At 42.2% G+C, this 19,309-nt stretch overlaps 1 protein-coding gene and 1 non-coding gene across 3 annotated transcripts in view; both read right to left on the bottom strand.

The window, feature by feature from the left end:
* Window positions 1–19,309, bottom strand: part of vwa8 (von Willebrand factor A domain containing 8) — a 354,489-nt gene that overhangs the window by 139,794 nt on the left and 195,386 nt on the right. For both annotated transcript variants that reach the window (XM_059650499.1, XM_059650498.1), the window contains one exon: window positions 8,675–8,880. In XM_059650499.1, coding sequence (XP_059506482.1) covers window positions 8,675–8,880 — 206 coding nt within the window. The remainder of the gene's footprint in view (window positions 1–8,674; window positions 8,881–19,309) is intronic.
* LOC125457364 (U5 spliceosomal RNA) lies at window positions 18,755–18,867 on the bottom strand. The gene has a single exon (XR_007248605.1). It is a non-coding gene; the product is annotated as a U5 spliceosomal RNA (small nuclear RNA).

Below are 19,309 nucleotides of genomic sequence, written 5' to 3' on the forward strand. Positions count from 1 at the left end.
CAGCCGCTTGGGCGATTCAAATTGTTGATCTATTATCAAATCCTTACCCTTGCCAAATAATTTCTCAGTCTGAGTTTTAAAAGTTCCAACTAAATTGCCATCCACAGCCTTTCAGAACACAAAGTTCAAAACTTTCACTGTCCTTTGCGAGTAAAAGTGCTTCCTGATTTCCTTTCTAAATGGCTAAGTTCTCATGTTAAGGTTATACTCCTTTGATTTGAATTCCAACACAGGACAAAGTACGTTCTTTCAATTTAATCTATCAAATGCTTTTAAAATTTTGAAACACCAAAATCAGCTTGCTACATAATATTATAAACTCCAGAAACGACAAGACAAATTTACACAACATATCCCCAGAATTTAAATGCTGAGGGCCAGTGTCATGTTGTTGGCATTGAGTTATGTCTCGTCCAATGCCGATGTGTCATGTCTTAAGACCAATACTTGAAATGGTTTGCTGTTGTGGATGAAGCTAAAACCAGGGGGTCACTGTTTTAAAATAAGGTTCAAAGATTTGTCAAAGGTCTATAGCTCAGGTTGTGGGTGAGGTTGTTGACTTGCTCACTGAGCTGGCTTGTTCTTGTTCAGATGTTTCGTCACCATACTAGGTGACATCATTAGTGGAGTGTCCGATGAAGCGGCGTTATTCCATTCCGTGTGGAATTTATACTGTTTGGTCCATTATGGTGAGTAGCGTCATTTCCGGTTTTGATCTGTGTGGGTTTGTATATGGGGTCCAATTCTATGTGTTTATTGATTGCATTATGGGTGGAGAACAATGCCTCTAGGAATTCCTGTGTGTATCTGTGTTTGGCTTGGGCTACTATAGTTACCTTGTCCCAGGTGAACCTTCATTGTGCCAATACCAGTGTACCAATATTAAGGAGAGTTCATTGTGCTGAATTTCTGCTGGTTGCTGTTCAAAATAAGGTGTTTAATATTTTCAGGTCAAATATTCACACCCCTGCTGTTCAGCTACCTTGGAGTCAATCATATGCCTCTTTCACTGATAATTAATCACTGGTCTACAGACCAATCAGCAACTTGTTGCCAGCCAAATCTCCATTAACACACAGTTCCCCAATTCTAGTTTCTTGAAAAGTAGGCTGCCACTCCTGCTTGAACAAGCGGCTGTGTAAACAGCAAATAAAATGAGGACCAGGCAACTTGCTTTTACACAGTGTAGCAATTCTCTAATTTCTCTTAGTTTTAGACAGTTAGTCTTTACACCTTGTCTAATATCGCAGGTTCACATCACTAACACAGCTGAGGGAAGTACATAAAATCTTCAGCCTTTTTATCATGGCTCACAAGAGAGAAAGAGCACTAAAGAAAGATATTACATAAGGAAATATGTGGGGTCAGACCAAAAGGGAGTGCAATCAGGTCTAAATCTGGTCTATAATGCATGCATATGAACTTTTAAGACCAGAAGACACAAGAACAGAATTATAGAGAAGAAGAACAAAAAAAAATTACCTCTACCAAGTATTTAAGGACAACGGATGCCCAAACAACCGGATCCAACAATGCCTATCACATGAACAACAACGGGAAGATACTGCACATCCTAACACACTCATCATGCAACCCACATCAAGAACATATCTGGGCCAGCCAGAAGACTCCTACGACCATTAGGCATCAAAGGAGCACACAAACCCACATCAACTCTACCCCAACTGTTAATAAGAATCAAAGGTCCCTTACCCACTGTGGATAGAACACACGTAACATACAAAATCCCATGCATGGACTGCAACAAACATGACATCGGACAGATGGGAAGAAAATTGTTCGCAAGGGTACATAAACACCAACTAGCAACAAAAAGGCACAACCAATACTCACTCATCTCCATTCACACGGATAAGGAGAACCACCAGTTCGACAACACAGAGATCCCAGGACAGGCTAGGCAGAGACAAGCATGAGAATTCCTACAGGCCTGGTTCTCCACCAAGAAGGCCATCAACAAATATTTACAACTACAGCCTGTATATATACCACTGCGAAGAGAAACTGGAAATGAGGTAATCAATTCTAAGGAACCCAGAGTTTAAATACCAGGCAGGAAAACACAACAGCACTTCATCAGAGGCTGCACTGATGATGTCACCCAGTAGGGTAATGAAATGTCTGAGAAATAACAAACCAGCTTAGCCAGCGAACCAACCACAGCATCCACAATCTGAACTACAAATCTACTCAAGAACTTTAGAGAACAGAATTAGGCCGTTTGGCCTGTAAAGTTTGCTCCACCATATGATCATGACAGATATGTTTCTCAAGCCCAGGAGTGTAATAAGTAAGACTGGCGAGCTGCAGGTGCAGACAGACATGTGGAGATATGATGTTGCAGTAATAATAAAATCTAAGCGCAAAAAAAGGTCAGCACTGAATACTAAATATTCATGTATACAATGATTTCAGAAATAAAACATAGGCATGATGCCAGCATTATAGAACATAGAACATTACAGCACAGTACAGGCCCTTCAGCCTTCGATGTTGTGCCGACTTGTCATACCGATCTCAAGCCCATTTAACCTACACTATTCCATGTACGTCCATATGCTTGTCCAATGATGACTTAAATGTACTTAAAGTTGACGAATCTACTACTGCTGCAGGCAAAGCGTTCCATACCCTTACTACTCTCTGAGTAAAGAAACTACTTCTGACATCTGTCCTATATCTTTCACCCCTCAATTTAAAGTAAAGCCCCTCGTGCTCGCCATCACTACCCTAGGAAAAAGGCTCTCCCTATCCACCCTATCTAACCCTCTGATTATTTTATATGTCTCAATTAAGTCACCTTTCAACCTTCTGCTCTCTAACAAAAACAGCCTCAAGTCCCTCAGCCTTTCCTCGTAAGACCTTCCCTCCATACCAGGCAACATCCTAGTCAATCTCCTCTGCACCCTTTCCAAAGCTTCCACATCCTTCTTATAATGCGGTGACCAGAACTGTACACAATACTCCAAGTGCAGCCGCACCAGAGTTTTGTACAGCTGCGGCATAACCTCATGGTTCCGGAACTCGATCCCTCTATTAATAAAAGCTAAAACACTGTATGCCTTCTTAACAACCCTGTCAACCTAGGTGGCAACTTTCAAGGATCTGTGTACATGGACACCGAGATCTCTCTGCTCATCTACTCTACCAAGAATCTAACCATTAGCCCAGTACTTTGCATTCCGGTTCCTCCTACCAAAGTGCATCACCTCACACTTTTCCCACATTAAACTCCATTTGCTATCTCTCAGCCCAGCTCTGCAGCTTATCTATGTCTCTCTGTAACCTACAACATCCTTCTTCACTACCCACAACTCCACCGACCTTAGTGTCGTCTGCAAATTTACTAACCCATCCTTCTACACCCTCATCCAGGTCATTTATAAAAATGACAAACAGCAGTGGACCCAACACCGACCCTTGCGGTGCACCACTAGTAACTGGTCTCCAGTATGAGCATTTCCCATCAACCACCACCCTCTGTCTTCTTTCAGCAGGCCAATTTCTGATCCAAACTGCTATATCTCCCATAATCCCATTCCTCCGCATTTTGTACAATAGACTACTGTGGGGAACCTTATCGAATGCCTTGCTGAAATCCATATACACCACATCAAACGGTTTACTCTCATCTACTTGTTTGGTCACCTTCTCAATCAATTGCACATTGATTAAACAGCATAATACAGTGCCAGAGGGAAAAACTTTCCAGAGGGGTCATTGACAGAATCTACTTAGTGGGAGCTAAGAAGCAAGAGAAGTGCCATCACACTTCTGGGTGTATTCCACACAATCCCAAAAGGTGGCGAGGAAATTATAGAAGGAGTAGTTTACAAACAAATTACAGAAAGATGCAAAGACTTTGGTGTTTACCTACATTGTCGACTTTAATTATCTGAATAGAGACTGGGATACAAATTGTGGAAAAGATATGACAGCTGGGTTGTGGAGGGTGGTTTCTGGAGTGTGTTCAGGATAATTTTCTACACTAGTGCTTCCACCCCAATGAGAAAAGAGGCATTGGTGGACCTGCTTCTGAGGAAGGCGATAGCCTAGTGGCATTATCACTGGACTGTTAATCCAGAGACCCAGATCACATTCTGGGGGTCCGGGTTTGAATCCCGCCATGGCAGATGGTGGAATTTGAATTCAATACAATCGTCTGGAATTATGAATCTAATGATGACCATGAATCCATTTTCAACTGTCAGGAAAAACCCACCTGGTTTACCACTTCATCTGGTCTACATGTCACTCCAGACCCACAGCAACATGATTGACTCTGAACTGCCCTCTGGGCAATTAGGGATGGTCAATGGATGCTGCCTAGCCAGCGATGCCTTCATCCCATTAATGAATTAAAAAATAGAAGAAGGTGGCTCAAGTGGATGGTATGTCTACAGGGGAACATGTAGGGGACAATAATCACGGCACCATGTTATGGAAAAAGACAATGACCAATCCAGAACATAAAACAATTCATTCCGGGATAGCCAATGTTTAATAGGACGAGGGCAAATCTGGCCCCGGGAAACTGGAATCACAGACTGTGGGCAATAACCATTATGGAACTGAATAATGAATTGCCTTGAAACAGGAGACAGTTTGGGTTCAACTGAGATACATTTCCACAAGGAGGAAAGGTGGAAAAACTAAATCCAGAACTCTCTGGTTAACACAATAGAGAGAGAGCGATACAGAGAGTAAAATGGTTCAGAAAGAGGGTATTTATGACAGATGTCAGGGATAATACAACCAAGAAGTAGGCTGAAAGTCATAAGTTCAGATGGGAAAGGGAGAAAATAATAACAGAAGCAAGGAGACAATATGAGATAAGTTTGGTAGAGAGCACAAAAGGGAATCTAAAATCTTTGATAGAAATAAAAATAATTGTGAAAACTGGGTAGCATAGACAAGTTGGGCTGAAGAGCCTATTTCAATGCTGTAAATCTCAATGACTTTATCACTAAATGAGTTGTTTTGCCAAGGAAAAAGTAGTGTCAAAGCCATAGCGAAGGAGGAGTTGTTGAGACACCAGATGGGATAAATGTTAATAAAGAGGAGTCATTTGAATACCTGATTGTACTTAAAAGCTGGCTCAGTGAACTGTATTAAGCTATAAGATCATAAGAAATAGGAACAGGATTAGGCTGTTCGGCCCCTTGAGCTTACTCTGCCATTCAATAGGATCATGGCTGATCCAACGTGCTTCTTGTCCACTTTGCTGCCCTTTCTCCCTTAACCCTTGAAATAATAGCCAACATTCCATAATTTTTCCCAATTACCTGCTGTTCCTGGGTGCCAGCTGTCAGTGTTTAATGTACAAGTGCCTCCATGTCCCTTAATGTTACAGCTTTCTACAGTTATTTTGCATTTAAATAATATTCTAGTCTCTTATTTTGTATTCCAAAATGAACAACTTCACAATTTCCCGCATCATAATCTGTCTGTCAGCTTTTTGCCCACTTACTTAGCCTATCAATATCTCTCTGTAAACTGTTTGTATCCCTTCCGCAATCTTCCTTTCCACCTATTTTTGTGCTGTCTGCAAATCTGGCTACAGTCCAGTCATTTCCTCCATCCAAATACTGCCAACATTTGCAGACCCAGCAATGATCCCTGTGAAACCTCATGATTCATCAATCTTAAAAATAAACCCTTATCTCCACTCACTGTTTCCTGTCTATGAACCAATTGTCTATCCATATCAATACACAACTTTCATTATCATGGGCTCTTATTTTATGACTTAACCCTTTGTGATGTACCTTGTTTAAAGCTTCTGTAATAAGTACAGTACAGCACAAGAGCAGGTTCTTTGGCCCAACAAGTCAATGCCAACACATGATGCCTTACTAAGGTAAAAAGCTTCTGCCTCTATGTGGTCCATATCCCTCTATCCCCATCTATTCATTATTCTGTCAAGATGCCTCTTAAATGCTGCTGTTGTATCTGTTTTTCTCACCTTCTTTCACAGCAGATTCCACGCATTTATCATCTTTTGTGGAAAAAAACTTGCCTCTCACATTTCCGTTAAACTTAAACTTCTCTTTATCTTAAACCTACGTCTCCTAAAAATTGACATTTCTACCCTGGGGAAAAAGACTCTTCTATCCATACTTCTTATAATTTTGATAAACTTTTATTGGGTTACCGCTCAGCTTATGACATTCAAGTGAAAGCAAATCAAGTTTGTCCAATCTTTTTTCATAGCTATTACCCTCCAGACTAGGCAACATCCTGGTAAGCCATTTCTGAGCCCTCTCCACAGCTTCCACATCCTTCTGGTAGTGTAGTGACTAGAACTGTTCACAATATTCCAGATGTGGCTTAACTGAAATTCTACACAGCTGCAACATGACTCAACAGCTTTTATACTCTATGTCCCAAGCGATGAAGGCACACATGCCATACATCTTCTCGGCCACCATCTTGACTTCTGGTACCACTTTCAGGGAACTGCAGACCTATACACCTAGATCCTCAATAATTGATTCCAATGATTTCCCAACAATCGATGTTAGGTTAATCAAACTGTAATTAGCTGCTTTTTGCTCCTCTCCCTTTTTAAATAGGGATATTGCATTAGCAGTTTTCCAACTCTTTGGTATTTCTGCAGAATCACACAACTTTTGGAAACTTCTACACAATGTATCCACCATCTTCGTAGCTACCTCTTTTGGAATCATCAGGAGCAGGGGACTTCTTTGCCTTTAGCACCATTAGTCTGTCTAATACTACTTCTATAGTGATGGTAATGGTACTTAGTTCCTCCCCCACAGTCGTTAGCATTAACGGAATGTTCAAAGAATCTTCCACTGTAAACACTGATGCAAAATATCTGTTTAATTCTCTGTCATTTCCATATTTCCAAAATCTGCCCAGATTCATTTTTAAAGGGTCTATCTTCACTTTGACCTTGCTTTTCTTTTTCATGTATTTAAAAAGACTCTTATTGTCAGTTTTCATATTCCTCACTACTTTCTCTGTTATTTTCTGCTTATTTATTCTGTTTATTTTCTCTGCCTCTAATATCTTTTTAGTTCTCCTTTGCTAGATTCTCAATTAATCCCAGTCTTTAGCCTCCTTACCTTGTTGGTCTGATACTGATAAGGTAAACCTAGAATACTAACACACATTCAACTGAGGAACAAGAAGCACAAGTCAATTAGAATAAACAAAACTATGAAATTAAAGCAGGTGTTGGTCACAAACTTGTCAATCATGTTTGGGAATATTCTAGCATGCAGCTAGATAAAAGGCAAAATATATACCATTGATATTTGTGGAGGGAACGAAGACAGCAAGTCAGAAAAGGAGAGGGAAGAACTGACAGGGGATAGAGGAAGGAGGGGAGAGAGAGAAAAGGAGGAACGGGGACAGAAGAGTTGGGGAAAGAATGGAGGTGATGGAGCACATGAGGTGAGGGGAAAGGAAGGAGGCTGAAGGAGGCAGGGAAGATGATGCAGGGAGGGCTAGAGGAGGGAGTAAAGGGAAGTCCATAGAAGGGAAGCCATGCATTTATGCAGTGTTTTTCACATACAGCAAACATTTTAAAGCAGCTTGTAGCAAATTCCATTGTAATTACTATTTTAAAGTAGGAAATGTAGTAGTAAATGATGTACCACAAACAGCAATATGACAATTACCAGACAATTTGAGTGCACGAGGCTAATGGAGGGATAAATGTTAGAACACAGAAACATAACAATAAGAAGTAGGGGCAGGCCATTTGTCCCTTTGACCATGCTCCACCATTCTGTATGATCATGGCTGATCATCTAGTTCAGTATCCACTTTCTCCATGTCTTTTGGTTCCTTTACTCCTAAGAATGATTATTTAACTCTTCCTTGAAACTTGTCTTCAACCACTTTGTGACTTTTCCACAGGTTTACTTGTGTAGAAGGTTGAGAGTTGACCTTAGAGGTATTATAAATTAATAAGTGGTATAGATAAAGTGAATAGCAGGTGCCTTTTCCATAGGATGGGGGATTTCAAGACTATGGGGGATATTTTGAAGGTGAGAAGAGAAAGATTTAAAAAAAGAAATGGGGGCAATTTTTTTTTACTACGAAGAGTGGTTCATGTTTGGAATGAACTTCCAGAGGAAGTGGTGGATGTGGGTACATTGACAAATTTTAAAAGGCATTTTGGTAAGTACATGAATTATAAATGTTTGGAGGGATATCGGCCAAGTGCAGATAAATAGGCTGGCTTAGACTGGGATTATGGTTGACATGGACTATTTGGAACCTAAGGGTCTGTTTCCATGCTCTGTGACTCTGCTTTACTACTTTCTGATGAAAACTTTCTCCTCTCAGGGGAAAAATTATTTGAGGGTTCACAACCCTGCATTTCTTTGAAATAAAACCATGGGTCTCTTATCCATTTGAGAGGACAGTTGGCACCTCAAGTTAACATTTTATTTGAAAATTGGCACCTGTGACTGTGTAGCTCTCCTTCAGTACTGTATTGGAGTACCAGCTCAGCTTTTTGCATTCAAGGACAATTGAAGAACAATGGTATTAGCAGGCAATGACTAAAGCTCTCAGAATTTGTAAAAAGTTTCTGGTTTATTTAATTATAAAGAATGCTTAAAACCCAGACAGGTTCTTAACAGCGTTAAACTGGTATTCACCTGAGATCACATACCTGGAGATGTTTTACAATGTTAACAACCTCCCTTGTTGAATAAGGGTAGGTTATTATTCCTTGATCAGCCATATTTCTCAACTCGCCAAAGGCAGACACAAGCTTTTGAAGAACTGACTCAGGCACATCAGGGCCATACTGGCGAAGCATGGCAAGCTCAGATCGGGGCTTGGGATTATCAACTGCATTGCAGCTAAAAATATCACCTGTTGAAAAAGAAATAAAATGTAGAACATAGAATAGTACTGTATAGAATAGCCCCTTTGGTCCACCATGACGCCACACTAAATGAATTTCATCAGCCTGTACGTGGTCTGTATCCCTCTATTCTGTCTGGTCATTTGTCTGTTCAGATGCCTCTTAAATGTTGCTATTATATCTGCTTCTACCACCTCCTATGACAGCACACCCCGTACCTGTTACCCTCTGCATTAAAAAAATTGCCTTGTACATCTCCTTTAAATTTTTGCCCTCTCACTTTAAACCTATGCCCCTGACTTAAAACAATTTAGTACATCAAATTGCTTGGAAAGCACCGGAAAATCCACTTAGACGAACTACACTTAGAGATAATTTTACAGGATCCTCTCCCAGAGTGAAGTCTTGCCAGTTTGATTGAAGGTATCTGAACTGGTCCTATATATTACCTACTTAGTGTTCTAGCCTCATAAAATTACTCCTAGAATGCTCATGTTATTTCATACAATCATTAATCTAAAATGTGGTTATTATTGCATAGTAACCAGAGTGTACTAGTCTGATATACAGATGAATTCTAAAATGGAAACTGCAGCTCCACTGTATCCATTGTAGAGATGAACACCAGCTCATAACCTCAAATCACTACAATACTAATAGAGAGGACCACTATAATCAATAAAACTAAAATCCGTGGAACAATCAGTACAAATACTGAGGTGCAACACGGTCATCTACTAACTTCAATAAAAAAGGGTTTTTTTGAAGTTTTTTTTGCTAATAGGATGTGGGGTTCACTGGTTAGGACAGTAGGTTTTGATCATCTCTAACTGTTGAAGAAAGTGATGGTGAGCTGACTTCTTGAACCGCTGCAGACCTTGAAGTGTGGGGATACACACAGCATGACTGGGTGTGTGGGGGTGAGGGTGAATTTCAGGGTTTTGACCAAATGACAGAATGGTAACATAGTTCCAAGTCAGGAGGCTGAATGCCATGGAATGGGCCTTGCATTAATGGTGTTTGTACACATCTGCTGCCCTTGTCCTTCTAAGTGATTGTGATGACAGGTCTGAAAGGTGCTGTCAGAGGAGTGTTGGTGAATTACTGCAGTGCATCTTGTAGATGATGCACTTTGCTGCCACCGTATCAGCGGTGGGGGGGTGAGTGGTAGAGAAGCGGGTTTCCAGTGCAGAACAAGTACAAGTGCACATGGAAGCAGTCAACAGTAACTAAACTGAAGGACAGGCTGCTAATGCTACAGGACCTCTGCAGCAAGAGGCACAATACGCACTGCAAGTCAGAGGAAAAGCGCTCAAGAACAAGACTTTTTGCTTAGAAATAACAACTAATTGCTCGAGGAAATATCAATTAAGTTCAAGAACTTAAATGCAGATAAAGCAATATAAAAATCAGCAATAAGGATCCACCCATGAGTTAAAAACTGCATTGCACGTTCATCTCAACAGGAACACATCCATGCACTGTCCTCTTCAAGCTATTAGATAGCAGGATGAATGAGGCAATAACGATACCCAATGAAGAACAAAGTTGCCTTGAATGTGGCAGTCAATAAAGCCTCTAAAATGTCAAGAGCATTTCTCCACTAAAAATAAATCACACAATCCCTGTAACAATGGTTAGGGTTTTTGCAGTACAGTGCTATGTTCCAATCTCTGGGTCAGAATCCTACCTAACACAGAGGTGAGTCATTCCATGCAAATTAAGGATGGCTTTTTTAAAATTATCTAAGCCCACATGGCGAGTATTAGCTATGATTCGGTTGGTCACGTACTTGCCTGTGACTCAAGATCCGTACAACATAAAAAAAAAATTGGTGCTCCAAGTAGTGACGAAGTTCTGCACTGTCAGAGATTGCATCTTTCCACTGTTACTTTAAAACGGAGACCTCACTTGCCTGCTCAGGCAGACAAAAACATCTGTTCACACTACTTTGAACAGCAGGTGTGCTTTCCCCACTATCCTGATCGATCACTTTATCCTACAGTCAAGGGATGGGCTAGGGTAGGGGAATCGAGAGACCTAAGATAACAGTGGTATTCCCATGAATTTGGGAATGGAAATGAGTTCAAATCCCACTAATGGCAGATGATGAAATTGGAATTTAACAGAAAATCTAGAATTAAAAATCTAGTCTAATGGCAACCATTGTTACACTTTGTCAAGCGTCATAAAAACCCCTTACGGTTCACAAATGTGGTTTAGACAAGGGAATCTGCCTTCCTTACTCAGTCTGGTCTACATCTGACTCCAGACTCACAGCAATGTGGTAACTATTCACTGCTATTCGAATGCCCTAGAGGATCACTCCATTATATCAAAACTGCTGAAAAGTCTAAAGGATGACATTGGATGACCACCAGACAATGATCTAGGCACTGGAAACAACATCAACAAACCTGGTCCTATTAATCCTGCAAAGGTCTCCTTCTGAGCCCAAATTGGAGGCGCTGTCTCACAAACTAGTCAAGCAACTGCATGATCAAGACATACTCATACACAAAGAATCAAACCATACCATGTTCAAGATACCATCATCACTCTTCCTGGATGTGTTCTGTTGCACTGGCAGGACAGATGCACACAAGTGGTGGCCCATAGATGTACAGTTGGGAGGGAGTTTCCCGAAGAGTCCTCAATATTGATTCCTGACACAATGAAATCTCAAGGCATCAGGTCAAACATGGCCAAGGATATATCCTGCTGACTACCACATATATTTGGTGGATGAATCAATTCTTCTCCATGCTGACATCATTTGGAGGAAGCATTAAAGGTGGCAAGGGCACAATGTATTCTGGGTCCTCAGTGTCCATCACTAAGCATTGCTCAGCAACACCATTACTGCTCAAGCTGGTCAAGTCCCGAAGGACAGTGCTGCTAGACTCGATCCGCAGGTGGTGGTGTGGGAAACCACAAGCAGGAAAAACATAATTGACCTCATCCCCACCAATCTGGCTGGTGCAGATGCATTTGTCCACGACAGTATCCATGGAAGTAACTCACCACAAATATCCTGATCCTCAATAACAGGAAAATCCAGCACAGTTTATAAATCAAGACGAAGAAGTTTCAACAACCATCACTAAAATGCCAGTGGATGACATATCTTGGTCTCTTCCAGAGGTACTCGAAATTACAGATGACAGTCTTCAAACAGTTTGAATCATCCAAAAAAAAATCTGAAGACAGTAGATTCTGTAGAAGTTATTGGCGCTGACAACACTCCAGAAACAGTGTGAAGTCTTGTGCCTATGCAACCTCTTCCACCACAGATACAACACTTGCATATTCATAATGTGGAAAATTGTCCAGGCAGGTGCCATACACATAAAAATGGACACACCCAACCTAGCCAACTACCAGCCTACCTACTCTTGATCATTAACACTGCTATCAAGCAGCACTTGCAAAGTAATAACCTGTTGACTAATGCTCCTGAACACGTGATAAACTTGGTCCACACATGAACAAAAGCATTGAATTCCAAAGGTGAGGTGACAATGACAGTACTTGACCAAATGTAGCAGCAAGGAGCCCAAGTAAAACTGGAATCAATGGGAGTCAGGGAAACTGTCCAGTATCTGGAAATGCAAGCTTTGATGAGGAGATCATTCATTCAATTTGATTTTGTTTTTATCATTCATTATTTATTTTAATTTAGATCAGTTGAATTTGTTCTATTTGTGATTTTTGTAAATGATTCGGATGAAGGAGTGGAAGGGAGGATTAGCAAGTTCATAGATGATACGAAGTTGGGTCAACTTGTGGGTAGTACAGAGGGCTGTTCCAGGTTACAAAGGGACATTAATAGGATGCAGAGCTGGGCTGAGAAGTGGCAGATAGAGTTTAACCCTGAAAAATGTGAAGCAATTCATTCTGGAAGGACAAATTTGAAAGCAGAATGGAGAGTTTACAGAAAGATTCAGTTCTGAGGAAGGGTCACCAGATCCAAAACGTTAATTCTGCTTTCTCCTCCACAGATGCTGCCAGACCTGCTAAGCTTTTCCAGCAACTTTGCTTTTGTTCCTGATTTACAGCATCCACAGTTCTTTTGGTTTTTAATGGAAAGATTCTTGGCAATGTGGAGGAGCAGAGGGATCTTGGGGTTCATGTCCACCGTTCCCTGAAAGCTGCCACCCAGGTGGATAGAGTTGTTAAGAAGGTGTATGGTGTGTTATCTTTCATTAATAGAGGGATTGAGTTCAAGAGCCATGAAGTTATGCTCCAGCTATACAAAACCCTGGTTTAGTCACATTTGAAGTATTGTGTCCGGTTCTGGTCACCTCAATACAGGAAAGATGTGGAAGCAATGGAAAAAGTGCAGAGGAGATTTACCAGGACATTGCCTGGAATGGAAGGAATGTCTTAGGAGGAAAGATTGAGAGAGCTAGGGCTTTTCTCTTGAGAACAACGAAGGATGAGAGGTGACTTGATAGAGATGTACAAAATGATCCGAGGTATAGATACAGCAGACAGCCAGAGACTTTTTCATAGGGTGGAGGTAGCTATTCTGAGGGGGAATAGTTTTAAAGTGAATGGAGGTAGATGTAGGAGACACGTCAGAGGTAGCTTCCTTACTCAGAGAGCTGTTGGGGCGTGGAATGCAATGCCAGAGAGAGTAGTGGAGACCGCCTCATTAGGGGAATTTACGTGGCTATTAGAATTTAAGTGACTATCATATGGATGACAGTATCAGGTAGAGGTGGAGGTTAGATAGGCCTTAGCATAAGGGTAAAAGTTAGGCACAATACCGAAGGGCGCCTGTACTGTCCTGTGGCGTTCTATGTTCTAGGATTCATTTAGGGTAGGCAATTCAAGAGGTATTATTGAGCCTGACCATATTAGGTATGTATAGAAACAAACATTAAAGCATGCTGACTATACAACTGGGCATCACTGTTATTAAATCAGTTCCCTTGTAATGACACATAATAAATAATTTTCGATCCCATCTCAATGTCAACAGCACTCAACATGTAAATACAGGAATTCAACATGCCAACAGAACTGAAAAGGGAAGAATAACAGTATTTCATTGCAATTTTCTGATTTTAAATAATGCTGGTTGACAGCTGGTCTCAGACAGCCAGTTACATAGAACATAGAACATAGAACAGTACAGCACAGAACAGGCCCTTCAGCCCACAATGTTGTGCCGACCATTGATCCTCATGGATGCACCCTCAAATTTCTGTGACCATATGCATGTCCAGCAGTCTCTTAAATGACCCCAATGACCTTGCTTCCACAACTGCTGCTGGCAACGCATTCCATGCTCTCACAACTCTCTGCGTAAAGAACCTGCCTCTGACATCCCCTCTATACTTTCCACCAACCAGCTTAAAACTATGACCCCTCGTGCTAGCCATTTCTGCCCTGGGAAATAGTCTCTGGCTATCGACTCTATCTATGCCTCTCATTATCTTGTATACCTCAATTAGGTCCCCTCTCCTCCTCCTTTTCTCCAATGAAAAGAGACCGAGCTCAGTCAACCTCTCTTCATAAGATAAGCCCTCCAGTCCAGGCAGCATCCTCGTAAACCTCCTCTGAACCCTCTCCAAAGCATCCACATCTTTCCTATAATAGGGCGCCCAGAACTGGACGCAGTATTCCAAGTGCGGTCTAACCAAAGTTTTATAGAGCTGCAACAAGATCTCACGACTCTTAAACTCAATCCCCCTGTTAATGAAAGCCAAAACACCATATGCTTTCTTAACAACCCTGTCCACTTGGGTGGCCATTTTAAGGGATCTATGTATCTGCACACCAAGATCCCTCTGTTCCTCCACGCTGCCAAGAATCCTATCCTTAATCCTGTACTCAGCTTTCAAATTCGACCTTCCAAAATGCATCACCTCGCATTTATCCAGGTTGAACTCCATCTGCCACCTCTCAGCCCATCTCTGCATCCTGTCAATGTCCCGCTGCAGCCTACAACAGCCCTCTACACGGTCAACGACACCTCCGACCTTTGTGTCGTCTGCAAACTTGCTGACCCATCCTTCAATTCCCTCGTCCAAGTCATTAATAAAAATTACAAACAGTAGAGGCCCAAGGACAGAGCCCTGTGGAACCCCACTCACCACTGACTTCCAGGCAGAATATTTTCCTTCTACTACCACTCGCTGTCTTCTGTTGGCCAGCCAATTCTGTATCCAAGCAGCTAAGTTCCCCTGTATCCCATTCCTCCTGACCTTCTGAATGAGCCTTCCATGGGGAACCTTATCAAATGCCTTACTGAAGTCCATATACACCACATCCACAGCTTGACCCTCATCAACCTTACTAGTCACATCCTCAAAAAACTCGATAAGGTTTGTAAGGCATGACCTACCCCTCACAAAGCCGTGTTGACTGTATTTGATCAAGCCATGCTCTTCCAGATGGTCATAAATCTTATCCCTCAGAATCCTTTCTAACACCTTGCAGACGACAGACGTGAGACTTACCGGTCTATAATTGCCGGGGATTTCCCTATTTCCTTTCTTGAAGAGAGGAATTACATTTGCCTCTCTCCAGTCCTCAGGTACGACTCCAGTGGAGAGCGAGGATGCAAAGATCTTCGCAAGTGGCGAAGCAATTGCATTTCTCGCTTCCCAAAGCAGCCGAGGACAAATCTGATCCGGGCCTGGCGACTTGTCAATCTTAATGTTTGACAAAATTTTCAGTACATCAGCTTCCTCTATCTCTATCCATTCCAGCATGCACACCTGCTCTTCAAAGGTTTCATTCACTACACAGGTCGTTTCTTTCGTAAAGACAGAAGCAAAAAACTCATTTAGGGCTTCCCCTACCTCCTCAGGCTCCACACACAAGTTCCCTATGCTATCCCTGATCGGCCTTACTCTTTCTTTGACCATTCTCTTATTCCTCACGTAAGTGTAAAATGCCTTTGTGTTTTCCCGGATTCCTTCTGCCAAGCCTTTCTCGTGCCCCCTCCTGGCTCTCCTCAGACCATTTTTGAGCTCCTTCCTTGCCTGCATGTAATCCTCTCTAGCTGAACTTGACCCTAGCTTCCTCCACCTTATGTAAGCTACCTTCTTCCTTTTCACTAGAAGCTCCACCGCTCTCGTCATCCAAGGTTCCTTTATCTTACCCCGTCTTGCCTGTCTCAGAGGGACATATTTACTCATCACTCCCAACAACTGTTCCTTAAACCATCTCCACATGTCTATAGTTCCCTTACCATGGAACAACTGCTCCCAGTCCATGCTTCCTAACTCGTGTCTAATCGCATCATAGTTTCCTCTTCCCCAATTAAATATCCTCCCATTCTGCCTAATCCTCTCCTTCTCCATAGCTATGTAGAATGAGAGAGTTTTATGGTCACTATCACCAAAATGCTCTCCCACCACAAGATCTGATACCTGCCCCGGCTCGTTTCCGAGCACCAAGTCTAGAATGGCCTCTCCCCTCGTCGGCCTGTCAACGTACTGCGTTAGGAAACCCTCCTGAACACACCTTACAAAAACAGCTCCATTCAAATCTTCTGCTCGAAGGAGGTTCCAATCAATATTAGGAAAGTTAAAGTCACCCATTACAACAACCCTACTGCGTCCACACTTTTCCAAAATCTGTCGACCTATGCTTTCTACAATCTCCCTGCTGCTATTGGGGGGCCTGTAGTAAACCCCTAACGAGGTGACTACTCCCTTGCTGTTCCTAATTTCCACCCATACTGACTCAGTAGGCAGATCTTCCTCGACAATGGAAGCTTCTGTAGCTGTGATACCCTCTCTGATTAGTAGTGCTACACCCCCTCCTCTTTTTGCCCCCTCCCTATTCTTTTTAAATGTTCTAAACCCTGGAATATCCAGCAACCATTCCAGCCCATGAGAAACCCATGTCTCTGTTATGGCCACAACATCATAGCACCAGGTACTGATCCATGCTCTAAGTTCATCACTTTTATTCCTGATACTCCTTGCATTAAAGCAAACACACTTTAACCGATCCCTTGGTTCCTTCCCAGGAAAATCCTTCCCACTAGCTGGTCTACCTCTTGCTACTGCCTCACCTGCATCAACGCTCACCTCTGGTATACAGCTCAGGTTCCCACCCCCCTGCCATACTAGTTTAAACCCTCTCGAACTACTCGAGCAAACCTTCCACCCAGGACATTGGTCCCCTTCCAGTTCAGATGCAACCCGTCCTTCTTGTACAGGTCCCATCTTCCCCAGAAGGCATCCCAATTATCAACATATCTGAAACCCTCCCTCCTACACCAGCTGCGTAGCCACGTGTTCAGCTGCGCCCGCTCCCTGTTCCTCACCTCGCTATCTCGTGGCACCGGTAGTAAACCAGAGAACACTACTCTGTTCGTCCTGCTCTGCAGCTTCCATCCTAACTCCCTGAAATCACTTTTTATATCCTCAAACCTATTTCTGGCTATATCATTTGTGCCAATATGTAACACGATTTCTGGCTGTTCACCCTCCCCTTTCAGAACTTTATACACCCGATCGGAGACGTCCCGGACCCTGGCACCAGGGAGGCAACATACCTTCCGGGAATCCCGATCTTGCCCACAAAATCTCCTGTCGATTCCCCTAACTATCGAGTCCCCTACCACGAGTACTTTTCTATTCTGCCCCCTTCCCTTCTTTGCCACAGTGTCAGGCTCAGTGCCAGAGAACTGACTACTATGGCTTTCCTCTGGTAGGTCAACCCCCCCAGCAGTATCCAAAACGGTATACTTATTGCTGACGGGAATGCCCACAGGGGATCTCTGCACTGTCTGTCTGTCCCCTTTCCTCCCCCTAACTGTAACCCATCTATCCTCGTCCTGAGCCTTAGGAGTGACCAACTCCCGATAACTCCTCTCAATTACCCCCTCTGCCTCCCGAATGATCCGTAGTTCATCCAGCTCCAGCTCCATTTCCCTAACACGGTTTTCAAGGAGCTGTAGCTGGGTGCACTTCCCGCAGATGTAGCCAGCGGAGACGTGTGCCACATCTCCCAACTGCCACATTTTGCAGGAGGAGCAAGCAACTGCCCTAGCATCCATACCCCACTTATCTGAACACCCACTCAATACTAAAGCAGAAAGCTCACTTCAAGTAATAATAACAAATTAATAACAAACTTATGTTCAATAGAGAAAGTTTAGAATGAACCTTACCTTATTAACTAGCTTAACATTAGCTTACTGAACACGATGCAAGAAGGCAGAGCTGAAATCCTTACGAGTATAGCTCTCACATTTTAATTTTTTTTTGTTTTTCTTACTAAACTGTATGTTCTCACATTTCACCACTTTATACACACTTTGCCACCTCTTTGCCTAATCACCTGACCAGTTCAGATCTCTCAATTTACATTTCAGCATACATGGATGTATTACACTGCATTTCTTTAACAAAGGCAGTGATTGAAATTACAGCTCACCCAAGGACAACCAGTGCAGCCTACAGCACTCCTATAATTATATTTTGTTACCTTGAAAAAATCTTTTCCTGTCCTCTTATTAAACCTACATATTTATTATGTCCAATTTCTGATGCCTGAACCTATGTAATAAGCTTTTGTGTGGAATTTATTCAATGCCTTCTGAAAATCTAGATGCAGCTGGACGCCCCATGCTCCCGGCTTGTTGCATTGATTTGCCATACATAGTTTGCCTTTCATAAAACTTGCTAATTACCCATATCATTTACCGATTGTTTGTTCCTATTACAAGATCCAATATAATAAAGTCCAAGACCTTACCATTCATGTCAGGCTGAGTTATCAATAATTGTTTTTTTTTATTCGACTCTTTTTGAAACAATCTTTTCATAGATCACGCCTGTGGAAAAAGTGAGACTGGAGCCTGGGCCTCCTAGTCCAGGGGTAGGGGCACTACCACCAGGACACAAGAGGGCCCTACAAATGCAGGGCCGTAAAAATAAGTTAAAACTCTTGAGCATTCCTCTCCATGGAAATCTTTAGTAAAAAGTGAAAGACTTTTACAATCCAAAGGCAAATCAGAACATACTAACTGCCTTTTCTCTCTCTCTCCCAAAATTCTTTATCAGATGGTTACATTTATTATCTTCTCATTGAGGGGAATTGTTATGTTATATAGTGCATTCTGGAAGATTGAAAGAAGATTGAAGATTAAAACCAAAGTGTCTATAATCTCCACAACCACTGATGCAGGCCATTAGCTCCGGCTTGTTTTCTCCTTTTTCCAAGGGATATGGACATCACTGAAGAAGCCTTAGTGAATTACTCCAGAGCATCTTGTAGATGGCATACACTTCCACCATTGTACGCCATTAGTAAAATGAGTGAATGCTGAAGGTGATAGCTGGGATGTCAGTCAAGAAGGCTGCTGGCCCTGGGCAGTTTGTAGCTTCTTGAGCATTGTTGGACCTGTACTCATCCAAGAAAATGCAAGTAAAATCCATCATATTCCTGGCTTATTCTTTGCAG

The sequence above is a fragment of the Stegostoma tigrinum genome, chromosome 12 (genome assembly GCF_030684315.1).
Source record: "Stegostoma tigrinum isolate sSteTig4 chromosome 12, sSteTig4.hap1, whole genome shotgun sequence".
In the NCBI taxonomy this organism is placed as follows: domain Eukaryota; kingdom Metazoa; phylum Chordata; class Chondrichthyes; order Orectolobiformes; family Stegostomatidae; genus Stegostoma; species Stegostoma tigrinum.